The sequence below is a fragment of the Ziziphus jujuba genome, chromosome 12 (assembly GCF_031755915.1).
Source record: "Ziziphus jujuba cultivar Dongzao chromosome 12, ASM3175591v1".
NCBI lineage: Eukaryota > Viridiplantae > Streptophyta > Magnoliopsida > Rosales > Rhamnaceae > Ziziphus > Ziziphus jujuba.
The window spans coordinates 2075147-2101901 of record NC_083390.1 but is presented as its reverse complement, the minus strand read 5'-3'; the positions used below and the strand labels follow the sequence as shown (position 1 = coordinate 2101901).

The 26755-nt window shown below is 36.1% G+C and overlaps 5 protein-coding genes across 5 annotated transcripts in view; 4 read left to right on the top strand and 1 right to left on the bottom strand.

The window, feature by feature from the left end:
• Window positions 1-6153: 6153 nt before the first annotated feature.
• On the bottom strand, window positions 6154-7550 carry LOC107428227 (protein HYPER-SENSITIVITY-RELATED 4). The gene has a single exon (XM_025078486.3). The coding sequence runs from the start codon at window positions 7548-7550 to the stop codon at window positions 6198-6200; it is 1353 nt and encodes a 450-aa protein (XP_024934254.3). The 3' UTR covers window positions 6154-6197.
• Window positions 7551-10220: 2670 nt separating this feature from the next.
• LOC125418635 (putative disease resistance RPP13-like protein 1) lies at window positions 10221-12047 on the top strand. The gene is made up of 5 exons (XM_060813514.1): window positions 10221-10681; window positions 10782-10872; window positions 10979-11055; window positions 11149-11571; window positions 11657-12047. Exons 1-5 carry the CDS (start codon window positions 10221-10223, stop codon window positions 12045-12047), a joined length of 1443 nt encoding a protein of 480 aa, XP_060669497.1.
• Window positions 12048-15569: 3522 nt separating this feature from the next.
• Window positions 15570-26755, top strand: part of LOC132800324 (putative disease resistance RPP13-like protein 1) — a 54729-nt gene continuing 43543 nt past the window's right edge. Inside the window, exon 1 of the mRNA XM_060813734.1 lies at window positions 15570-16017. The gene's annotated coding sequence lies outside the window, so the exon portion shown is untranslated. The remainder of the gene's footprint in view (window positions 16018-26755) is intronic.
• On the top strand, window positions 19556-21687 carry LOC132800249 (uncharacterized mitochondrial protein AtMg00810-like). The gene is made up of 4 exons (XM_060813513.1): window positions 19556-19810; window positions 19894-20467; window positions 21396-21545; window positions 21677-21687. Exons 1-4 carry the CDS (start codon window positions 19556-19558, stop codon window positions 21685-21687), a joined length of 990 nt encoding a protein of 329 aa, XP_060669496.1.
• Window positions 21692-26486, top strand: LOC112493166 (putative disease resistance protein At3g14460). The gene is made up of 3 exons (XM_060813512.1): window positions 21692-23551; window positions 23635-25109; window positions 26193-26486. The coding sequence occupies exons 1-2, from the start codon at window positions 21839-21841 to the stop codon at window positions 24910-24912; spliced, it is 2991 nt and encodes a 996-aa protein (XP_060669495.1). The 5' UTR covers window positions 21692-21838; the 3' UTR covers window positions 24913-25109; window positions 26193-26486.

Here is a 26755-nt window from a genome sequence, read left to right as displayed (position 1 = left end):
AGGAAGTTCACAAGGCCTTGAAGAGACTTGAGGATCGGTATTGTTCTTCATCAACTCGCCAGCCACTTTTGCTAGGTTCACCTCGATCTCTTTTATCATCCTTTGATCTCATCAAACAGATGATGACGGTGAAGCCCCAGATAGTTGAGGCAAGTTGTGCAAATATAGGAGCATTGCAGAATGACAAGCAAATATGCGTGTCCACTCTACCAGCTGTCAGCAAAGCTTGATCAAGTCCTTTGTAATTCATTGTGAAAATGATGATCCTACTTTCTCCACAGCATGAATGAAATCCATCCACAAAATTCAGTAGTCCTGACAGTGTTACCTGCTTAAACCTCAAGAACGTTCAAAAAACAACAAAAACCAGTGCCAATTCTTTTAGTAACAATGCTTTTTAACCTTACGTTTGCCTTCATTTGGTGTTTGATCCTCGAATGAATCCTGATTTTGTAACTTCATAGAACAATCTATATCCTCTACAACAATTATCGATTTGTTAGAAATGCTAAGCGGCATATATCTGAGCTGGGAATTGCCTCGAATATCGGTAAAATCTAAGTTGTAGATGTCAAACTTAAGGTGACTGGACATGGCTGCAATCAAGCTGGTCTTGCCAGTTCCTGGAGGACCTTATAGCAAATACCCTCTTTTCCAAGCTTTCCCAATTCTCTTGTAGTATTCCTTCCCATTCATGAAGTTGTCCAAATCCTCCAGCAATTCCTTTTTGAGCTTAGAATCTGTTGCAAGGGTTTTAAAGTTCATTGGGTGATTGAGATGGACTTCATCATAGTGCCAATTATCCTGGATTAGCGCTGTAGAGATTCACTGTTTCTCTCTTCTGCTCTTTCTAATACATATGGAAAGTATGATTGAAGCAGCTTCTCTTTGTGGTTTTAGTGAAAACTAAGCTCAAAGGATCTCAGCTCAGATCATAGGGACGAGTTGAGATCTCCCATGTTTTGATGATATCGACTTGATGATGATTCAACTCTTGTAACAACCAATTTCCACTTGAATTCTACACTTTGAAAAATATCAACAACCTCTTGATTATTATCTATATTAACTAATAAATCCATTTCCTTTTCACTCTTTGAAAAATATCAACAAACTCTTTGAACTTTGGGGTCTGACATGGAACCCATGTAGATTTCAGCTGATTCAAACACTTGGTTAGTGGAGAAACCTTGGAACTCTTCAACCACAATAGTGAGTTGGGTAGAGAAATGGGGAAAAAAGTTGTCTAGATAGGAAAGGATGAAGTTTTGGGGTTCCAAGGGAAAGAAATCTCTTATAATGCTCCGGATAAAAATTGCCAAAGCAACAAAAGAGGCTGCTGTGGACAGAAGTGTTTTTGCATCTGGAATTTTGCTTCAGTGGCGGCATTTTGAATGAAATTTTCCTTTTGCTAAGAAAAATAGAGCTTTTAATTACCAAGTTGTGAAATTCCGCCTAACAATATGTGGGTGAGTGTGTGTATATATATTTCTAACAGATTAATACATAGGTCTAAAAGGTTTTTCTGAATCATGTGGGTGATGAGGATTCCAAATGAATTCATAGAACCTTTTCATATTACTCTCACAAAAAAACAACATTTGGATTCGAATCCATCTGATCATGTAACTTGTCTTCTAAAGGTATATTCTATCATTTTAAAACAAAGAGCTTGACGAAAGTTATTCGATAATATGGATTATATGTCATTTCATATTCATGGTAAATGACTCAACCTAAACTACAAGACTAATCAAAATTTAGTGTCTTTGTGACTCCTCACTTGATTTAAAAGATATATGGCTTTTGGCAATAACGAAAACCATTTTTTCTTTTTACCAAAGCATAACAATATTACTTGTTAGTTTAAATTAACTGACTGGAGGTTCTCTGTTTTGGGACAACTTGATGGTAAATTGTAAACCTCAAAATATATAAATTAATCACTCTCTTCACCTTGATTGTGAATATTAAACCTCATAGCATGAAAATTGCATAGATTTTTGATTAAAAAGTGGTGTTCTTAGATTATTTACTCTGAAATTTGTTTTCTTCCTCTTCAAGGAATTTTTATGACAATCCATTTATATTCAATGTCTTGTCAATTTACCTTAAAAGAATGAAAAGAATTACAAAACCCTGAGCCCAGGGCTGTGGACTAAAAAAATTCCTTAAACATTATTGTTTATTTATTTATTATTATTTTTTTTTACAGTTTATTCATTTTGAGTTTGTATTCTGTTGGATTTTCTTATTGTGAAGAAAGCTAATAAGACCTTGAAGAGAGACTTGAGGATTTCTGCTTTTCATCAACTCCCCACCCACTTCTGCTGGAGTTACCTCGATCTCTTCTATCAACCGTTTAACAATTAGCCTCTTTTCCATGCTTTCCCAATTCTCTGGTAGTATTCCTTCTCATTCATGAAGTTGTCCAGTTCCTCAAGCAATTCCTTCTTTAGCTCAGAATCTAATGCAAGGGTCTTGAAGTTCATTGGGTGGTTGAGGTGTACTTCTTCAAAACACCAACTTGCTCCATTAGCACTGTAGAGATTCAGTTTTTTTTCTCTCTTCTCTAATGGCCATTGCTTCTTCTAATATGTATGGTAAGTACGATCCAAATGCCTTGTCTTTGTGCTTCTTGCGAAAACTTCATAGTGTCTAACTTCTAATTTCAGAGAGGAGTTGAGATCCCCCATGTTGTGATGATTAACCTCCATTGATGCTTCAACTTGTTTGGTCACCAATCTCCATTTGAATTCTACATTCACGAAAACATCAACAATCTCTTCATTTCTATATCTGTATACTGCTAAATTCACTTCCTTCTCGCTATTTCCCACTTAAACTCTTCTTACTGATGAGTTTGTTTTAGAACACAAGTATATTTCTGCTGCCTCAAAAACTTGGTTCATGGAATAGCCTTGAAATTCCTCTACGACAACAATAAGTTGAGAAGAGAAACACTGAGAAAGGCTTTGACCAGAGGAAAAGAGAAAACTGTGGAGTTGGTGGGATAAGAAATCTCTTACAATGCTCAGGATAAGCATTGCTGAAGCAGCAAGAGAGGCTGCGGTGGAAAGAATTGCTTTTGCATTGGCCATTTGTTTTGGATGATGGCAGAATTTAGACAAAGCAGATTGGAAAAAAAAAAAAAGGTGCTTTGAAGAAAAAGGCTTTCTTTGTAATTGTTTGTGTGAGATAGGAGTTGCAGAAACTAAACTGAGTTCTGCTTTCTCTTCCTGCAAATGAATCCTCATTTTGGAGGTTTTTATATGACTAGTGTCTAGCTTTCTCTTTCTCTTTCTTTTTAGACTATACTGCAAAATTGACCACATCTTTTTTCCAATATTAGGAAAATTAATTAGAAACTTCTTCAGGTCCACATTATAGGACCATTATTATTGGAAAAGAAACTTCCAGTTTCTTAGACCAGAATTTCCGACTTCTTGTCATTCTCAGTAATTTAATCAACATATACATACATACGTACATAAATACTGTATTGAAATCTTTGTATTGGTATGTCAAGCTTATACAAGAATTGTAAAAGCAGTGTATATGAATTTTTTTTCTTTTACCTGCATATTTACTTTTTTTTTTTTTTTTTTGACAATTAAAATTAAAGAGATCTAAAGTATTTTCAAATTTCAATGAAAGAATTAATATATGATGTGGCTTTTTTTACATTTCCATAACCAAGAGAGATATTAACTTATTAGGACTTACTGATTCAGAATGCATTCACATCTTACCGTATATAAGGCAGAAAATTTCTAATTTTCAAGTTGGATTTGAGAATCCATCTCAATAATTAAATGATAGTGAAAATAATGTTTGACATACATGAATTGGACCAAGAGAAGCTTGTCATATCAAAACTAAATGATAGTGAAAATAATGTTTGACATAGATTAGATGGATTGAACCAAGAGAAGCTTGACTTTTTAAGACTTGCTCTTCCATATTATAATGAGTGCAAAAGAAGGCAGTATTGGTCACGCTTTGGTAAATAAAAATATTACTCAAACAAAAACAAGAAAAAATACTAAACATATTTTGAAAATTGCCAAAAACTTGAAGGTATTTGTATTCATTAATGTCTAGTCACGTCAAATATTTAGCTTACTGAATTGAGAGATTTACGAAAACCATGAGGTTGAATCTCATCAGCTGGTCACATTAAAAGAAAATAAAAAACCAGAGATGGACTAAGAAAAAAATCTTTAATCATATTATCATTTTCGGAAAAAGAAAATTATTATTTTTATCATTTAATTAAAAAATCGTCTTTAATCTCTAATTCCTTTACTGTGAAGGAAATTAGGAAGGATTCATTCTTTTAAGTAAATAGGATCATAAGTTTTAATTTTTCCTTGATAACATTTTAATGGTTTTTTTTTTTAAACAAATCTGAGCCTATTCATGAAGTTGTCCAATCCTCCAGCAGCTCCTTCTTGAGCTTAGAACCTATTGCAACGGTGTTAAAGTTCATTGGGTGGTTGAGATGGACTTCATCATAGTGCCAATATCCTGGATTAGAACTGTAGAGATTCACTGTTTTTCTCTCTTCTCTAATGGCCATTGCTCTTTCTAATATATATGGATAGTATGATTTAAGCACCTTGTCTTTGTTGTTCTTGTGAAAACTAAACTCAAAGGATCTCAGCTGCGATCATAGCGACAAGTTAAGATCTCCCATGTTTTGATGATATCTACTTGATGATGATTCAAGTCTTGCAACAACCAATTTCCACTTGAATTCTACACTTCGAAAAACATAAACAACCTCTTGATTCTTATCTATGTTAACTGATAAGTTCGTTTCCTTTTTGCTCTTTCCCACTTTAACTCTTTCAAATTTGGGGTTTGACATGGAACCCAAGTAGATTTCAGCTGATTCAAACACTTAGTCTCGAATTCTTCAACAACAATGGTGAATTGGGTAGAGAAATTGTGAAAAAGTTTTTCTAGATATGAAATGAGGAAAGTCCGGAGTTCTAAGGGAAAGAAATCCCATATAATGCTCCGGATAAACATTGTCAAAGCAGCATAAGAAAGCTGCTGTGGACAGAAGGGTTTCTGAATCTGGAATTTGCTTCAGTGGCGGCATTTTGAATGAATTTATGTATTTTTAAAAATAAAAAATAAGAGCTTTTAATCACAAAGTTGTGAAATTCTGCCTTACCATGTGTATATATATAGAGGTATGTAAAAGATTAAGATATAGTATTCCAAAAAAAATGCATAACCTTTCACATTATTCTTTGTCAAAAAACAACATTTGGATTCAAATCCATTTGATCACGTATTTTGTCTTCTAAACTTATATTCTATCAGTTTAGAACAAAGAATTTGATGAAAAAAATCCAATAATGTGGATTATATGTCATTTCATTAGGTAAATATTTATGGTAAATGACTCAGCCTAAATCTTTGTGACTTCTCATTTGATTTAGAAGATATATTACTTTTGGCAATAACTAAAAACTTTTTTTTTTTTGCTCCTCAAAACGTAATAGCAATATATTGGTAGTTTAATTTAACTGATTGGAGATTCTCTGTTTGCAGACAATTTGATGGTAAATAGTAAACCTCAAAATATATAAATTAATCACTTTCTCTTCGGCTTATTGTTAATAGTAAACCCCATAGCATGTAAATTTTTATATATATATATATATTAATGATGACAAAGTGGTGGTCTAGGATTATTCACTCTGAAATTTGTTTTCTTCACCTTCAAGGAACGACTCTGACAAATCTAAATTGACCATTGTTAGTATTCAAAGAGTAACCACAAAGAAAGAGAGTAAAACAGATGGTTCACCTAATTTCTACCTAAACTGGATTAACCTTATTGCCACAAGCAAAGTCATACCTTGGCTAACTAATACAACATAGTTTAAGTAAAAAATATGATGATAAACCAGAAAGATAGTTTCACAAACTAAACATCAAAAATAAATTAAATGACAGTAGCAAAAGGATCACTCAACAAACCATTATACAACTCGATTAATTTCATTCTTTTTGGAAAGGAAAAGAAATAGCAAAAGATTTAACTTCAGTCTTACTATTGTCCGTTTCTTTTTTAGATTTAATATCCAGTTAGCAGCAAATAATTGCATAAACCATGAGCTTAAACAAGGGCTATGGACTAAAAAATTCCTCAAAACCTTTTTTTTGGTACAGTTTATTCAGTTAGAGCTTGAATGCTGTTGGATTTTTTTATTGTGCAAGAAACTGAGGAGACCTTGAAGAGAGACTTGAGGATCTCTGCTTTTCATCAACTCCCCACCCAATTCTGCTGGAGTGACCTCGATCTCTTCTATCAACCGTTTGATCTCATCAAACAGATGATGCTGGTGAAGCCCCAGATAGTTAAATGCAAGCTGGTCAAAAACAGAAGCATTGCAGTATGACAAGCAAATATGCATGTCCATTCTACCAGGTCTCAGCAAAGCTGGGTCAAGTTTTTCTTTGTAGTTGGTCGTCAGTATCATGATTCTTCCTTCTCCACAGTATGAATAAAGTCCATCAACAAAATTCAACAGTCCTGATAGTGTTACCTTACCATTATTATCTCCTTGTGTTTGCTTTTGATCCTCTGGTGAATCCCGGTTTTGTAACTTGATAGAGCAATCTATGTCCTCTACCACAATTATTGCTTGGCTAGACATCCTAAGAAGAAAGAATCTGAGATGGGAATCATTTTGAATATCTGTTAAATCCAAGTTGTAGATGTCAAACTTAAGGTGATTTGACATGGCCGCTATCAAGCTTGTTTTTCCAGTTCCTGGTGGACCATATAAAAAGTAGCCTCTTTTCCAAGCTTTCCCAATCCTCTTGTAGTATTCCTTCCCGTTCATGAAGTTGTCCAAATCCTCAAGCAATTCCTTCTTGAGCTTGGAATCAATAGCAAGGGTCTTGAAGTTCATGGGGTGATTGAGAAGGACATGTTGAAAGCACCAATTTTCTCCATTAGCACTGTAGAGATTCACAACTTTTCTCTCTTCTCTAATGGCCATTGCTTTTTCTAATATGTATGGAAAGTGTGATCCAAAAGCCTTGTCTTTTTGCTTCCTGTGAAAACTCAGCTCAAAGTGTCTCACTTCTGATCTCAGAGAGGAGTTGAGATCCACCATTCTGCGATGGTTTACATTCATTGATGCTTCAACTTGTGTGGTGACGAATATCCACTTGAATTCCACATTCTCAAAAACATCAACAGCCTCTTCATTTCTATCTATGTTAACTGCTAAATTCGCTTCCTTCTCACTCTTTCCCACTTTAACTCTTCTTACCGATGAGTTTTGTTTAGAGCCCAAGTAGATTTCTGCTGCCTCAAAAACTTGGTTCATGGAATAGCCTTGAAATTCCTCTACAACAACAGTAAGTTGCGAAGAGAAACGATGAGAAAGGATTCGAGCAAAGGAGAAGAGAAAGTTGCAGAGTTGGTGGGGTAAGAAATCTCTTACAATGCTCTGGATAAGCATTGCTGAAGCAACAAGAGAAGCTGCTGTGGAAAGAATTACATTTTTATTGGCCATTTGTATGGATGCTGACAGAATTTTGACAAAGTAGATTGAAAAAAAGGCTTTGAAGAAAAAGTCTTTCTTTGTAATTGTTTGTGTGAGAAAGGAGTTGCAGAAACTATGCTACGTTCTGCTTTCTCTTTCTGAAAATGAATCCTCATTTGGAGGTTTTTATATAACTAGTGTTTAGACTTTAGAACACTAGTTATATAAAAACTGGTCTGCATAGACTACTTGACTTTGAAAATTGTTTCCTTTCTGAGCAAGGAAATGTTGAGAAATTGACCTGACCTTTTCTCCAATATAAGAAAAATTAATGAGAAACTTCTTCAGGTCCAAATTACAGGACATTATTGGAAAAGAAATTTCCAGTTTCCTAGACCATAATTTCCAATTTCTTGTCCTTTTTCTCTATATAATAAATATATAAAAATACATATAATTTTGCTATAATGGATATCCGTTTCCATCGTAATACGGATATCTAATATATTACTTTAAATCTATATCTTACAACATATTATTTAATGTTAGACATTCACATTACGATGGAAAACAAATGTCCATTATAGCAAATCAATCTGCAAAAGTGCCCAGTATAGCAAATCAACATACATATATTGAAATTTTTGTATTGGTATGTAAGCTTCTACAAGAATTGTAAAAGCAGTGTATATGATATTTTTTTAACTTCTTTTACTTATGTATTTTATTTCTTTTTTATTTTTTTGTTAAGAATATGTTTTGAAAAATGCCAAAAACTTGAAGGTATACGTATTCATTAACGTCTAGATATTTAGGTGTCTAAATAGAGAGAATTACAAAGACCATGAGGCTGAATCTCATCACCTGGTCACATTAAAAAAAAAAAAAAAGAAAAAAAAGAAAAAAAGGAAAATGAATTGGATCAAGAATTCTCCAAGCCCATCATTTACTTTGGGCTTGTATTCTGTTGGATTCTCTTCTTTTAAAGGAAATTTGAAAGGATCATTTTTGAACCAAAAGGATCCTGAGTTTCAAGCTTTACTTGTTAAAAAAATTTATTTATTTATCTTTTTAAACAAATGTTAGACCATTTATAAGATTCATGTACTCTTCTTTTTTAATTTCTATTAAAAAAAAAGAGAGAAAAAATAGTCCTATACTTAATATTTTTCTAGAAGTTAATGACAAATATGAACCCCACCCGATACCTGCCAGGTCTGAAGCCGCAGGTATTTTTGTCATTTCAAGTTGGAATGGTGTTGGATTCTGTTACTGTCACTGTGAAGGAAGCTGGAAGGCCTTGAAAGAGAGAGTTGAGGATCTCTAATTTTCATCCAACTTCTCAGCCACTTCTACACTAACAGTGACCTCAACTTCTATCAACCCCTTTGATGGTAAAGACCCAGATAGTTGAAGTCCATCCACTAAATCCAATAGCCCTTAGAATGGTAAGGTTTCATTTTTTTTCTGTGTCTGATATTCTTAGGTGAATCCCGGTTTTGTAACTTGCTAGTGCGTTCCATGTTCTCTATATATCATGGTTGTAGAATGTCAAACACAAAACACAAATTAAACACTTTGTTTTTGCATCGATAAACTTTGTTTTGTATCGATAAACTAATACAAGTTGAAATTTTCCTCCTAATAGTTGTGTTTCAAATAGTTGAGGTACACCACGATGACCATCCAAACCATTGAATTACAAAGTCCAACTACCCATTTGTGGTATGATAAGTAAGACACAAAAACTAAGTAAAAAAACCAAATCAATCCGTTGAGTTGTAATAGCAAATCAAATGCTAGTGGTTTTCTCTTTGCATTGCCATTTGCTTTCTGTTTTCAATCTCTCACTGCTGTGCATATTCATTCTGAGGACAAACATGGCTGCCGAATTGGTAGGTGAAGCTCTTCTTTCTGCTATCTTTGATGTTCTGTTTGATAGACTGGCTTGTGGTGATGTGGTGGATTGCCTGCGTGGAATGAAACTCGGTGACAAGCTCATCAACAATTTGAAGACTCTTCTATCGGCTGTTGATGCCGTGCTTGATGATGCAGAGGAGAAGCAAATCACAAATCCAAATGTCGAGCAGTGGCTGGACGAGCTTATAGATGCTTCCTATGATGCAGATGATCTCTTGGACGAAACTACAACTCATGCTTTGCAATCCAAGATCGAAGTTGGATAAAAAACAAAATCAAGTAAGTTATTTAACTTCCTTTCCACTTCTTTCAATTTGAATAATGAACGAGATGTGAAGAACAAGCTGGAGCTGGTTCTTGGAAGGTTGAAATTTCTTGAAGAACGGATGATGTAGCAATAAGGTGTCCGTAATTCCAATAATAGGTATGGGTGGTGTTTGCAAAACCACCCTTGCTGAATCAGTGTACAATGATCACAAAGTTGACAAGCAATTTAAGCTCAAATCGTGGATTTATTTTTCTGTTAAGTTTGATATTTGTAAGATAACAAAAAGAATCCTTTGTGCATGACTAAGTCCCTCTATCATTTTTATGATAATACTTAGATTGACTTCAAACTACGTTGAAAGAGAGGTTGATGGAAAGGGAATTCTTGATTGTTCTAGACAATATGTGGAATGAAAATTATGTCAATTGGGAGAACATGAGTAGACTTTTAAATATGGGGCTCAATGAAGCAAGATTCCTGTGACAACACGCAATGAAACTGTCGCACATATCATGCACACTGCTCCCATCTATTATCTTGAGCACTTAAGAGATGAAGATTGTTGGCAACTGTTTGCCAAGCATGCATTTGACAACGAAGATTTAAATGCATATCCAGACTTGGTAACAATTGGTAGAAGAGTTTCTGAAAAGTGCAAGGGCTTGCCCTTAGCTGTAAAAACACTTGGAGGCATCTTGTGCTATAGACTAGACGTTGCAAAATGGAAAAGAATATCAGTGAATGAGATTCGGAATTTCTCAGATAATGAGAGCTATATTCTACCAGCTTTGAGGTTAAGTTACCATTGTCTTCCTTCACACCTAAAGCGGTGCTTTGCTTTCTGTTCAATATTCCCCAAGGACTACACATTTCAAAGGCAGCAAATGGTCTTATCATGGATGAAGGAAAATCTTTTGCAACGAGCAAGGAGAAATAAGAGAATGGAAGATATAGGAGATGAATGTTTTAATGAGTTGGTGTCTAGATTTTTTTTTCCAAAGATCAAGTAGTGCACAAGAATCTTGCTTCGTCATGCATAATCTTGTTTATGAGTTGGCCAAATATGTATTCAGGGAATATTGTTTTACATTTGAAGAGGCCAACTCCAAGGAAGACATGATGAAGGTGCGCCATCTATGTTTCAATGTCTATTACCTTGAAGAGGTTTAATTCTATTTCTGAAGCAGCTTGCTTGCATACCTTTTTACCATTATCTGAATATTCATTTTGAACCTTAACTAATGAATTAGTGAATAATATTACATTGAAGTTGAGGTATTTCAGAGCATTATCATTGCTTTGTTGTGAAAATTTGAAGCACATGTCTGAATTGATTGGTGAACTAAAGTTTCTTCCCTTCCCTGACCTCTCTAGAACTTCAATCGAAAGTTTGCCAGAACCTGTATGTTATACAATCTTTTAAGTATTAAATTTTTCTAGGTGTAGTTACCTCATTGAGTTTTCTAAAAATATGCATCATCTCATTAACTTGCGACATTTTGATATCAGTGAAAGTGACAAGGATATGGAGATGCTGAGTCAAATAAATAAACTGACAAATCTCCAAACATTGAGCACTTCCATTGTGGGAAAAGATAACGGGACCAAAATACTAGAATTGAGAGAGCTTTCAGATTTCCATGGAGAACTTTCACTTGAGAATTTACAGAAGGTTGCAAGTGTTAAGGATGCATCGGAAACCGAATTGGTGGACAAGAATTGTCTTGAAGCATTGTGTTTGTCTTGGAAAGGTCATACTAATGATTCAAAACATGACAGAGAAATACTTAAAGAGCTGTTGCCTTGCACAAACTTGAAAATTCTTTCCATTTATGCATATGGAGGTAGAACATGCCCAAATTGGTTAGGGGATCCTTCATTCTGCAAAATATTAATTATAAGACTTGACAATTGTAAGTTCTGCAACTGTTTACCACTAGTCGGACAGCTACCCTCCCTCAAAACTCTCTATATTTACGGACTTATGTGGAGTGCTGAGTGAGGGTGCTGAGTTTTACGGGTTTAGTGCATCTAATTCCATGAGAAAGCCATTTGCATCACTGGAATTCTTAAGTTTCAGTGAGATGTTAGCATGGGAAGAATGGTCTTCAATTGAAGCTGAAGATGGTGAAGTTTTCCCTAGGCTTCAGCAAACTGAAATATATAACTGTGGCAGGCTAAATACTGCTGATTTGCCTCACACCCTTCCATGTTCAGCTAAGCTTATAATTGATGGAAGCGAGGTTCTAGTTTCATCACTCCCAAGGACTTCAGCTATCCAAGACTTGGAGTTAGACAAGTGTGAAGAACCACAGCTGCAGCAACCTAACCAACAGTAGAATCACATAGAATTGAAGGATGTCATGGTGTAGAATCATTGGTAGAAGCATTAAGAGAGAGCCAAACTTCTTGTCTTCAAAAGCTATATATTAGTGAATGTTCCATGCCTATATCCTTGCCTGCAGGATGTCTGCCAACTACCTTGACAGAACTAGAAATCGAGGACTGTGAGAAATTAAAATTCCTATTTCACCGCTCGCTCAAAACATTGCTTCAAAATGTTTTAATATCAAACAGTTTTGTTAAAACATTTGTCTTCTTTCCCCTGGATTTCTTTCCTAGCCTCAAAATTCCTTATATTGAAAGGTGTGAACATCTAGAATCTCGACAGTGTCGAATGGACTGCTATGCTAGAACCTCGAGTCTCTAGTCACTTGCAAATTGTGAACTGCCCCAATTTCATATATTTTCCTGAAAAAGGTTTCCATGCCCCCAGTCTGGCTGGTTTTGCAGTTGGAGCCTACAAGAAGCTAGAGGTGCTGCCTGAGGAAATGTCTAACCTCTTTCCATCTTTGAAAACCCTGTACATCTCATTTTGCCAAGAGCTGGAGTCATTTCCTGAGGGTGGTTTACCCTCTAATCTGATTAAACTTGAAGTTTTAAACTGCTGTAAACTCATTGCAAACAGAAAGAAGTGGAATTTGCAAAAACTCCATGCTCTTAAACAGTTAATAATTAAAGATGAATTTGGAGGTGCTGGTGTGGAATCGTTTCCAGAGGATGGTTTGCTGCCTTCCACTCTTACTGTTCTTAACATCTCTGGAATTGCAAGTCTTGAGAGGGTGAAAATAAAGGGCCTTCAACAAATCACCTCTCTTCAATGTCTAGGAATCAAGTCATGCCCTCAATTAAGAAATCTGCCAGAAGAGAGATTCTTTAAGTATCTATAAATGTCCAATCTTGGAAGAAAGGTGCAAGAGGGATAAACGGGAAGACTGGAATAAGATTTCTCACATCCCCACCATTTATATCAACCTTGAGCCCGTTTCATGGGTTATGTGCCTCAGCCTCATTGTCGTAGATAGTGTATTTTTGTATCTTTTAACCCCTTTTAGTGCAGATATTATGTAAAGATTTCATTGTCATAGCCTCGTTGTAAAGATTTTTACTATTTTATCTGACCAAGGTCTGGAGTTTGAATCCTCCCATCTCTGATATCAAATCAGAAAAACAAGGAAAAAAAAAATCAAAATATACCTAAACAGTTTACCTGCACACAGATTCCCTTTTCTTTCCTCCATTGCAAAAACAGAGGAGTGTCTGTTTCTGCTTCAGTGCTCTGCTTTTACCGTCTCTCATCTGCCTTTTATTTTGATGTAAAATACTTCCCTTGCTCTTTGTGACTCCTCTTATGTCTTGCTGGAAATTACCAAATGTCTTCACTTTTCTGCCATATATGTTCCTTCTGCTAAGCCATTTTAATATGTTATTTTTTTTCTTTTCAAGATCTACAATTCAATATGTTTGATGGTTTTCAAGAAACTTCTCTTCAGGTTTTAGTTTGATAGATGTGGTTGTTACTTTTGGATTTTAATATCCAGGATAGTCCTAAATGTTTTACGCGTATACATGAATAAAATTGTATTAGATAGTCCAATATTTTATATATATGTATACACACACCCACACACACCCACACACACACGAATAAGAATGTATTTTTTTTTTTTTCCCCAAACAAAGTAGAATATGCATGTTGATCCTCAAAATTATTGTGTTTGCAAGATCTTTTTCTCTGTTTGCTATGCTATGTTGAGCTGATTGCATTGGCTCCACATTCTCTCTTCTCCACGGCATGAGTAAATTCCATCCATGAAATTCAGCTGTCCTGACAGTGTTATAATTATTATATCCTTGTGTTTGGGTTTGTCTTAACATTTGATCATCTGGTGGATCCTAGTTTTGTAACTTTAGAGTTATCTAAGTCCATGGTTACAATTATTGCTCGGCTAGACACCCTAATAAGCAAAAAATCTGGGATGGAAGTCGCTTTGAACATCTGTTAAATCCAAGTTGTAGATGTCAAACTTTAAGACAATTGGATATGGCTACTGTCAAGCTTGTCTTGCCAGTTCCTTTTGGACCATATAACTAGCAGCCTGTTTTCCAAGCTTTCCCAGTTTTCTTGTAGTATTCCTTCCCATTCACGAAAGTTGTCCAAGTCCTCTAAAAAATCCTTCTTGGTCTTGGAATCTATTTCAAGACTCTTGAAAGTTATTGGGTGATTAAGATGGACTTCTTCAAAGCACCAAGTTCCTCCACTAGCACTGTAGAAATTCACTGTTTTTCTCTCTTCTCTAATGGCCATTGTTTTTTCTAATATCCATGGAAAGTATGATCCAAATACCTTGTCTTATTGTGTTTCTTGTGAAAACTCTGCTCAAAGTAGCCCACATCTGATCTCAGAGAGGAGTTGAGATCCCCCATGTTTTGATTATTTATTTTCGTTTCTGCCTGAACTTGTGTGGTGGCCAATATCTGTATTAGCCGCTAAATTTGCTTCCTTCTTGCTCTTTTTGACTTTTACTCTGCTTACTGATGGTTTTGATTTAGAACCTAAGTAGATTTCTGAAGCCTCAAAATTTGTTTTATGCAATAGCCTTGAAATTCCTCTACAACAACAGTAAGTTGGGAAGAGAAACATCGAGAAAGGGTTTTCACAGCGGAGAAGAGAAACATGTGGAGGTGGGGGGGTAAGAAGTTTCTTACGACGCTCTGGATGAGCATTACTGAAGCTGCAAGAGAAGCTGCGCGGAAGGATTTGCTTTTGCATTGACCATTTGTTTGGATCATATTAGAATTTTGACAAAGTGAAAAGAAAAAGGTTTTGAAGAAAAAAGATTTTCTTCACTTTGAACAAAACTTGAGTTTACAGAAACTAAACTTAGCCTGCTTTCTCTTTCTGAAAATGAAATGAATCTTCACTTTGAACATTTTATGTTAGTGTTTGGAGCTTCTTTTTAGATTATTCCGAATTGGAGTGCATAGACCACTCTGAAAATTATATCCTTTCTGAGTATGAAATTGTTGGGAGATTGACCACACCTTTTTGTCCTATATGAGGAAAGTTAGGTAAACTTCGCAAGGCCCACAGTAAAGGACCTACAATTATTGCCATGCCTGGAAAAAAGAAATTTCCAGTTTCTTAAATCAAAATTTTCAGCCTCTGTTTGCCTTTCTCAGTGTCCAATAAACACATATTTGTATGCAAGCTTAGCAGAACTTTAAACGCAATATGTAACATTTATATACTTATTTATTTATTTTGTTCAGGAAAAAAGTTCAAAAGATATGAAGCATTTTCCATTGGAAAAACGTAAGTTACACGATATTTGGCTTTTGGTTTATAACTTTGCAATTTTGGAGCATGATCTGTAATGTACTAAAAGAACTATTTTTCTGATTTAAAAAACAGAATTTATTTTATCATGTAACAAATTTGAAAACCAGAAAACAGTTTTTCCACCAGATTTCTTTTTGTGTGATTCTCCTGTTGATATTTACATTTAGAAGATCCCAAGGATTAAAATGGTGATTCTTTACTATTTATTTATTTTATTTTATTTTTTGTTCCTCTTCCATAATGGCCAAATTAGTGTTTTCATATTATGGTCATCATATCACATATCACCTTCTACTAAGATATTAATATAAAACAGAGAAAATTAAGAAGAAAATCCAAGTTTAAAACTTTATTTTAGATCAATAGATTAATACAAGTTGAAAGGTTCCTTCTAATAGTTGTGTTTCTTTATGTTTTATGAAAAATTATTCGCCCTTGTGAGGTCCACCACAATGACTGATCCAACCAATGAGCTGATCCGAAGTCCACCCACCACTTGTTGTGTATGGAGTAAAGCGAAAAACTAGAAGCAACTCAATAGGTTGACTTTAGCCAACCAGATCTAGCGCTCTGTTCTCTCCATTGCCATTTGCTTTACCAAACCTACTGCTACGGGTTCTCTCCATCGCCATTTGCTTTCTTTGATCAATCTCTTTGCGGATTGCAAATTCTGAAGCAAACATGGCTGTTGAATGATAAATATCAATGCCGACTTAGCTCCCTAGAAGAATCTAGAGTTATCTTGTTTTCTCTTTAAAAATAGAGAACAACTAGTGCCTTGGAAGTGGTGAGAAAAATATCTATAATTAAATATTTCTAGAAGTATCCACAACCTACTTTCTCTTCTATAAATAGGTGATGATGTATGAGTTAAGTGTCATGTCCAATAGCAATAGAAAAAAGAGAGAGTGCTGTACGTGTGAGTGTGAGTCCTTTGAGTGAGAAGAGTGTGAGAAGGTGTTTTGTGTCCTAGTGTAAGTCAAAAATCAAGTGAGTGTGAGTGTGTTAGTGTTTGTTGCTCATTTGTGTGAGTGAGTGTGTTGCTCTCTTTATACGTGAGAGTGTACCAATTGTTTTATATTAATAAAAATCAATTTTCTTGGTTTCTCCTTTAGTCCTCTGTCTCCAACATTTTTGGTATCAGAGCCTGGTTGGTCCAAGTTCAACTTTGTGGAAGCTTCTTGTTCGTGGTCACGTAGTCAAGACTAAGTTTACGTAGTGCTGCGGGAATTTCCAGCAACCATAATGGGAGACCTTCAAGTTGGTGGAGGTATTAAGAAGCTCAACAGTCAGAATTACGGCACGTGGTCAACGTGCATGAAGTCATATTTGAAGGGCCAAGATCTCTGGGAGATCATAGCTGGGAGTGAAGTCGAGCAACCACAAGATGCTGAGGCTTTGAAGAAGTGGAATATTAAAGCTGGTAAGGCAATGTTTGCCCTTAAATCTACAGTTGAAGAAGAGATGTTGGAGTACATACGGGATATTGAAGTTCCAAAAGAGGCCTGGGACACGTTTACAAGGTTGCAGCTTCTCGAGAGTGAATTACTGTCAACAACACAGCACGACATGACAATCCAGAAATATTTCAACAAGGTAAAAACTCTTAGTCGCGAAATTACTGAGTTAGATCCTAGTTCTCCTGTTACAGAATCTAGAATGAGGAGAATAATTTTACATGGGTTGAGACCCGAATTTAAAGGATTTATTTCAGCCATTCAAGGTTGGCCAGTCCAACCTTCATTGATTGAATTAGAAAATTTACTTATTGATCAAGAAAATATGATCAAACAAATGGCTGGGGTCTCACTAAAGAGCAATGAAGAAGCGCTCTTTAGCGGCAGAAGAAAAGGGCGACCCAAACAACAAAAATTTAATAAGGTAAATCAACATGGAGAAGATTTTAGAGGAGAACAAAGGAATAATAGAAATAGACAACAATTTTTAGAAAATAAAAGAAATAATGGACGATTTTTTGAAAATAAAAGAGATGATGGAAGATGCTTCAAGTGTGGAAGAAAAGGACATTATATTAAAAACTGTAGACTAAGGAAGAAATTTACAGAAAGTAATATAGTTATCCCAGAGCCTCAAAATAATATAAGTGAAGATGAATGGGATGTTGAAGCATCTTTGGCTACTGTTGAGCTCATGGATGGCTCAAGTTCAATGCAAGAAAGGGAAACGGCACTCGCAGTGGTTATCCCTAGACGCATTGATTATAAAAATGATTGGATTATAGACTCTGGAAATTCAAATCATATGACGGGAGATAAAGAGAAGCTGCAAAGCATGACAGAGTATAAAGGAGGGCGTATGGTGGTGACGGCAAATGACTCAAGATTGCCGATAGCTCACGTTGGTAAGGCAGCAATCATGCCTCGTTTTAGTTGCCATCAAGTTCAACTGCAAGATGTCTATCATGTGCCAGGAATGAAGAAGAATTTGCTGTCAGTAGCTCAACTAACATCTTCAGGAAATTATGTATTGTTTGGACCTGAGGATGTTAAGGTGTATCGAGACCTTAAAATCTCTGGTACACCAACAATGAAGGGGCGGCGATTGGAATCTATCTATGTGATGTCAGCAGAGTCTGCCTACGTAAACAAGACAAGAAGGAACGAGACATCAGACCTTTGGCACGCACGGTTAGGACATGTCAACTACAAAAAGTTGAAGGTGATGATGCAAAAGTCAATGCTCAAGGGTCTTCCCCAACTCGATGTCGGTGTCGACACAATCTGTGCAGGGTGTCAATACGGCAAAGCACATCAACTACCATTTGAAGATTCAAAGTTCCAAGCAAAAGAGCCTCTGCAACTCATTCACTTTGATGTCTTCGGGCGTATCAAGCAGTCATCAGTTGGAGGCATGCATTATATGGTGACATTCATTGACGATTTTTCAAGGTACGTCTGGGTTTTCTTTATGAAAGAAAAATTTGAGACCTTTTCAAAATTTAAGCGATTTAAGGAAAAGGTAGAAAGAGAATTAGGCAAAAGGATACAATGCCTACGCACAGATAATGGGGGAGAATATACCTCAAGAGAATTTATACAATATTTAAGAGAATACAAAATAAGACATCAATTGACGTGTCCAAATACTCCGCAACAAAATGGTATTGCGGAAAGAAAGAACCGACATCTTGCAGAAACATGTCGGAGCATGCTACATGCAAAAAATGTTCCAGGAAGATTTTGGGCTGAGTGCATGAATACAGCAGCTCATGTGATTAATAGGCTCCCTCAAGCAAAGTTAGAATTCCTTTCACCCTTTGAAAAACTGTGGAACATAAAACCCACAGTAAGCCACTTTCGAATCTTTGGCTGTGTTTGCTATGTGTTTGTGCCTTCTCACTTACGCATGAAGTTTGATAAGAAGGCAATAAGATGCATTTTTGTCGGATATGATAGCCAAAGAAAAGGGTGGAGATGTTGTGACCCTAATACTGGACGATGTTATACTTCACGAAATGTGGTGTTCGATGAAGCATCTTCTTGGTGGGCACCTCAAAATACAGAGTTGCCAAATTCAAAGGAGATTGAGGTCAAGATGCAACAAAATATGGGGGAACAAGAATATGAAGTATGCCAGCCAACAAATGAAGGAGAAGACGAGCCGACTGTAGCAGACGAGCCGACTGTAGCAGACGAGCCTACGATATCATCTCAAAGTCCCTGGCGGTCTGGTGTACATCAAGGAATACCAGAGAACATCGGGTCGAATCTTCAACAAAATGACGAAGAGACAACTCCACAACCAAGAAGATCGAGCAGACAACGAAGACCAAATCCCAGGTACGCTAATGTAGTAATAACAGAAATGGAGGATATAAAAGAACCTACATCATATGAAGAAGCATCTAAATATCATGAATGGAGAAAGGCTATGGAAGAAGAAATTTCTGCATTAAATCAAAATCAAACTTGGGATTTGGTGCCTAAACCTAAAACTGTAAAACCCATATCCTGTAAATGGGTTTACAAGATAAAAACTCATCATGATGGATCAATTGAAAGATATAAAGCTTGTTTAGTCGCACGAGGATTCTCACAGCAATATGGACTAGACTATGATGAGACGTTTAGTCCAGTAGCAAAGATCACTATCGTACGTGTTCTACTAGCACTTGCAGCAAGTAAAGACTAGAAGCTGTGGCAGATGGACGTGAAGAATGCCTTCTTGAATGGAGATCTAGACAGAGAAATTTATATGATACAGCCAAAGGGTTTTGAAAGCAAAACTAATCCAGAATACGTGTGCAAGCTAAGGAAGGCACTTTATGGTCTAAAACAAGCTCCGCGGGCATGGTACGGTAAGATTGCAGAGTTCCGTCTTCAAAGTGGATATATAGTATCTTCTGCAGATTCTAGTTTATTTGTGAAGACTGAAGGAACAAACCTAGCAGTAGTGCTAGTATATGTGGATGATTTAATTATCACAGGAGATCATGAAGATGAAATCTCTCAAACAAAGAGAATTTATCAGTTCGCTTCCAGATGAAGGAACTTGGGGAGCTCAAGCACTTCCTTGGACTCGAAGTTGACCGAACAGAGAAAGGTTTATTTCTTGGTCAACAAAAGTATGCAAAGAATCTATTACAAAAATTTGGAATGTTGGACTGCAAGCCAATATCAACTCCAATGGAGGTGAATGCTAAGATATCTGCATATGAAGGAAAAGATTTGGGGGATGCTACTATGTACCAACAATTGGTAGGAAGTCTTATCTATTTAACACTGACGCGGCCAGATATTTCATTTGCAGTTGGAGTTGTAAGTCGGTATATGCAAAGTCCAAAGAAACCTCACTTGGAAGCAGTCCGACGAATATTAAGGTACGTTAAAGGCACTATAAACTTGGGGCTTCTATATAAAAGAGGAGAGGAATGCAAGTTGGTTGGTTACTGTGATGCCGACTATGCTGGAGATCATGATACACGACGATCGACTACTGGATATATATTCAGCCTTGGTTCAGGAGCAGTATCATGGTGCAGTAAAAGACAACCAACTGTGTCTCTGTCAACTACAGAAGCAGAATATAGAGCAGCTGCTATGGCAGGCCAAGAAGGTATGTGGTTAAGACAACTACTTAAAGATTTACATCAACAAGTTGACTATGCAGTTTCTCTCCATTGTGATAACCAATCAGCAATACAATTGGCGGAGAATCCGGTATTTCATGCAAGGACAAAACATGTGGAGATACATTATCATTTTATCAGAGAAAAAGTACTGCAAGAAGAAATTAAAATGCAACACGTTAAAACAGAAGATCAAGCGGCAGACTTATTCACTAAAGCACTCAATATTACCAAGCTTACAAAGTTAAGAGAAATGCTCAACATGGTGAATAGAGAATCAATCAAGAGAGTCGACATTGAGAGGGAGTATTGATAAATATCAATGCCGACTTAGCTCCCTAGAAGAATCTAGAGTTATCTTGTTTTCTCTTTAAAAATGGAGAACAACTAGTGCCTTGGAAGTGGTGAGAAAAATATCTATAATTAAATATTTCTAGAAGTATCCACAACCTACTTTCTCTTCTATAAATAGGTGATGATGCATGAGTTAAGTGTCATGTCCAATAGCAATAGAAAAAAGAGAGAGTGTTGTACGTGTGAGTGTGAGTTCTTTGAGTGAGAAGAGTGTGAGAAGGTGTTTTGTGTCCTAGTGTAAGTCAAAAATCAAGTGAGTGTGAGTGTGTTAGTGTGTGTTGCTCATTTGTGTGAGTGAGTGTGTTGCTCTCTTTATACGTGAGAGTGTACCAATTGTTTTATATTAATAAAAATCAATTTTCTTGGTTTCTCCTTTAGTCCTTTGTCTCCAACATTGAATTGGTGGGTGGGGCTCTTCTTTCTTCTACTCTTCAGGTGGTGTTTGATAGGCTGGGTCGTCGAGAGGTGGTGGACTACCTGCGGGAAAAGAAACTCAGTGATCAGCTCATCACAATTTGAAGACTGTCCTATCAGCTGTTAATTCTGTGCTCGATGATGCAGCGGTGAAGCAAAACACCAACCCAAACATCAAGCAGTGGCTGGACGACCTTGAAAATGCTTCCTACGATGTAGACGATCTGCTGGATGAGATTGAAACTCATGCTCTGCAATCTAGATTAAAAGCTGAATCAACAAAGTCGTCCAAAGCAAGTAAGTTATTCAAACATTCTATTTCCATTTCTGTCCGTTCATATGATCGAGATATGAAGAAGAAGTTGGAGGAGATTCTTCAAAGGTTGAAATTTCTTAAAGAACGAATATATGTGCTTGGTCTTATAAAGGGTGTTGGTGAAAAACCATCACCAAGACCACCGACCACATCTTTGACAGAAGAATCTGAGGTCTACGGTAGAGATGCTGATAAGGAGGCCATACTCAAGTTGTTGCTTACAGATGATGATCATGAGGGTAGGAATAAGGTGTCTGTGATTCCAATAGTAGGCATGGGTGGCATTGGCAAAACCACCCTTGCTCAATCAGTATACAACGATCATGCAGTTGAGAAGCACTTTAACTTCAAATCATGGGTTTGTGTTTCTGAAGAGTTTGACATTTGCAAGGTAACGAAAACAGTCCTCTGTGCTGTAACTAAGTCTCATTCTCATTCTTATGATGACTCAAACTTGGATTTGCTTCAAATTAAGTTGAAAGAGGGGCTAATCGGAAAAAAATTCTTAATTGTTTTAGACGATGTGTGGAACGAGGATTATATTGATTGGAAGAAAATGTGTACACCTTTTAATTATGGGGCTCAAGGATGTAAGATTATTGTAACAACACGCAATGAAAAAGTTGCAGACATCACGGGCACTATTCCAACTCATTATCATCTTGAGCACTTGAAAGATGAAGATTGCTGGAAACTGTTTGAAAAGCATGCATTTGACAAAATTAGAGATTCTAGTGTATGTCAAGTCCCGGAAAAAATTGGTCGAGGAATTGCCAAGAAATGCAATGGCTTGCCCTTAGCTGCAAAATCACTTGGAGGCCTCTTGTGCTCTAAAGGAGATATCAATGAATGGGAAAGAGTATTAAAGAGTGAGATTTGGGATTTTTCATATAAAGAGACTAAAATTCTACCAGCTTTGTTGTTAAGCTACAACTACCTTCCATCACACCTAAAGCGATGTTTTGCTTTTTGTTCAATATTCCCCAAGGACTATGAATTCCAGAAGCATGAATTGGTCTTATTGTGGATGGCAGAAAATCTTTTGCGTCAATCAAAAAGAGATAAGAGAATGGAAGATATAGGTGATGAATATTTTAACGAGTTAGTGTTAACATCATTTTTCCAAAGATCAAGTAAAGTTAGTATATCTTCCTGGACATACCCATTTGAAGTGGAAAATTCTTTCTTTGTGATGCATGATCTTGTTCATGATTTAGCCAGATATGTATCCGGGGAATATTGTTTTACATTAGAAGATGGCAACTCAAATGAAAAGGCGATGAGGGTGCGTCATCTAGGTGTTGCAACAGTTGTTTCCTCACAGAGATTTGGTACTATTTCTGAATCAACTCATTTGCGCACACTTTTACCATTAGACAGTTATTCATTTTGCAACTTATTCAATGAAGTAGTGAACAACGTAATTTTGAAGTTGCGGTGTTTGAGAGTATTGTCATTGTTTGGTTGTACAAATTTGAGGCAGTTAAGTGAATCAATTGGTGAACTAAAGCATCTTCGTTTCCTTAATCTCTCTGAAACTTCAATCAAAAGATTGCCCAATTCTGTGTGTAAGTTGTACAATTTACAAATTTTAAATTTATCATGGTGTCGTGAACTCATTGAGTTGCCTGAAGATATGCATCATCTTATCAACTTGAGGCATCTTGATATCAGTTATTGTTTTAATTTAGTAGAGATGCCAAGACAATTGAGTAAATTGAAGAGTCTCCAGACGTTGACATATTTTGTTGTGGGAAAAGATAATAAGACAAAGATAGGAGAGTTGAGGGAGCTTTCAGATCTCCATGGAGAACTTTACATTAGAAATTTACAGAATGTCCCAAGTGCTGAGGATGCATTGGAAGCCAAGTTGATAGACAAAAACAATCTTGAGGCGTTGCGGTTGCATTGGAATGGCAATTCTAATGATTCAAATCATGACGAAGAAGTATCATTCTGGATATGCTTAACATATCTGGATATGGAGGTACTTCATTCCGAAACTGGTTAGGTGATGTATCATTCTGCAATACAGTCTATATACAACTTGGCGATTGTAAGTATTGCAAGTGCTTGCCACCACTTGGACAGCTACCCTCCCTCAAAACTCTGTGTATTGATGAACTTTTTGGAGTGGTGACTGTGGGTGCAGAGTTTTATGGGATTAGTGGTTCTAATTCTGCGAGAAAGGCATTTGTGTCACTGGAATTTTTAAGTTTCAAAAATATGCCAGCGTGGGAAGAATGGTGTTCAATTGGAGTTGACGATGGTGAAATCTTCCCTAAACTCCAAGAACTTGAAATATTTGGGTGTGATAGGTTAAGGACTGTTGATTGGCCTGTGAACCTGCCATGTTTAACAAATCTTCGAATTACTGGTTATAGAAGTGGCAATGAGGTTCTTGTATCATCACTCCCAAGGACTCCGGCTATCCGTCACTTGGATTTAAGCAAGTGTGAACAACTAGAGGTACGGGGATTGCCACAAACAGTGGAAACGATTAGTGTTGGAGGATGTAGAGGTGTAGAATCATTGATGAAGGCATTAAGAGAGAGCCAAACTTGTAGTCTTCAAAGCCTATGTATCAATGATTGTTCTTTGCCTATATCCTTTCCTACAGGGTGTCTCCCTGCTACCCTGACACAACTGCGAATCAATAATTGTGAGAAATTAGAATTCCCAATGCACCATGACTCACTCAAAACGTCTCTTCAAAGTGTTTCCATACAAAAAAGTTGCGGGGGTTCACTTATATTCTTTCCCCTGGATTTCTTTCCCAGCCTCAATTATCTCTGTTTTGAAGAGTGTGAAAATCTAGAATCTCTGATAGTCTCAGATGGGCTGCCATACCAGCATGGCCTAATATGTCTATCTTCTTTGCGGATCGAACGTTGCCTCAAGTTGATATCTTTTCCTAATGGCGGATTGCATGCTCCCAATCTAACTCATCTTACAGTTCAAGATTGCAAGAAATTAAAGGAGCTGCCTGAGCAAATGGCTAAACTCCTTCCATCTCTGGAAGAATTGAGGATTGCTGATTGTCCAGAGGTGGAGTCATTTCCTGAAGGGGGTCTACCCTCTAATCTGTGTAGTCTTTGGATTAAAAACTGCTCTAAACTCATTGCACAGCGATCCAAGTGGAATTTACAAAAGCTCCAAGCTCTTAAAGACTTTGAAATCGTAGGAGGTGAAGGCGTGGAATCGTTTCCAGAGGTGGGGCTGCTGCCTTCAACTCTTACCTATCTTACGATGGGTGGATTTGCAAGTCTTAAGAGGTTGGACATAAAGAAGCTTCAACAACTCACTTCTCTTACATCTCTAGAAATCGAGTCGTGCCCTCAATTATAGAATCTGCCACATCAGAAGCTTCCTACCTCTCTTAATTGTTTATATATCAACCAATGTCCAATCCTGGAAGAAAGGTGTCAGAGGGATAAAGGGAAAGACTGGAACAAGATTTCTCACATCCCCCGCATCTATATCGATTATAAGCTCATTTGATCAGATATATGCAACTGACTACTCTTTACATTCCTGGTAGGTTGGTACGTAACAATATCTTGAATTTGTTGTCCCACTTGTGCTTATTTCTCGAATATTCAATTGTTTTGTGAGTGCATGCATGCATAAACCCCAGAACATTCACCGACATCTTTCTTATTCCAAAATTTACCCTTTTTTTTTTAAATTTGTTTTAACTGCTTTGTTCTTTTGGCATTATCTACATTTATACTAAGCTATATATTAAAAAATTCCAATCATTGTCAATCCTTTCCCTATTAGTGCAACTTCAATTTGCATGTCAATGTTAAAGTTTTCTTTAATATTATTGAGGTTTGAACAATATGGTTTTCCAACTTTCTTCATAGTTAGGATGTCTCTTCATTGTCTGCTCTTCGGATAGTCATCTTTTCTGTTAGAAGTTTAACAACATCACAGTTTTATATATCACTAAATAAGGTGATACCATTGGCTTATATATTTATTTATTTTCTTACAAATATTGTTGATATTTTTTTGAGATCTGGATATATAAAACGTGATCTAACCAATATTTTTCTGATTGATAAATAGATTGAGGGCATCATTATGATTGAATTCTTAATGCTAAGACATATTTGTAGGTTCAAACTCCTTAAACATCCATTCAATTCTTGGTGCGGTACCTTTATAAATGTATGCTATTTCATTTATGTAGTCCAGTATCTTTTCTGTTGGCTGTTTAATTATTTTATTTATAAAAACAAAAAAGAAAGGGAGTGAGCTATTTACATATGTCCCCATTTTCTAGTTAGAATTGAAGGTACCTTTCCTTTGTTTAAGTATGAATGGAATAGAAGTGTAAACAAGTTTATGGAATTATTGATTTCATTAAATAGTTTAGGAAAATCAATCAACAGCACTAAAGTTTAGCTTAGATAATGATAGCAATATTGAGCTGTTTAGTCCAAAATGGAAGGTCTAAATATCAGACGGTAAACTGCATGTTATTACAGGGTCAAGAAATGCTGCCTATATATATTGCATAGGATGTAGAGCATCAAGCATTTGATATGATGGTTTGGGAGGCCATCACGTTTATTCCTTTTTGAGGTCTTGTTATATATTAAATAAATTTATTTTTGCAGGAATATGGAATGTTGCAGAAGACATATTGGATGAGAATTCACAACAAAGCTTTTGTCTTCCTTCATCCTCTTCCTCATTTATTTTGGATTCATGTGTTCACAAATCTTGCAAGATGGCAACAAGTGCAAATAAAATTTTCAAATTCTGAGTTTACTTATTTGGGAAATTTAGATATTTGTGCATGCTACATTTGCAAATACTAGTTATTTCTAATTATGGTGTTGTATTAAGAATTATTAGTTTTACATTTACATTTATCATGGATATTAATGATGATTTAAAGACTTTAGTTCATTCTTATCTTAGTAGCTATGGGTATCATAATTTAAAAATTAATTTTTTATAACAGAGGATATTGAAAATCAGAATATCAGAGGCTATAGTATAGAAAGATTGAAAGAAGAATTAAGGACATTCAAATGTATGTCTATTTAAAGGTAAGAAATATTCAGTGTAGACAGTTAAGTTCTGTAGTCCTCATGAGCTGCTTCACAAAGAAACATAGCAAAATAGTAAATCTTTATTTGGTTATTATTTTTTTTAATCTCTAATGTAATGGCCA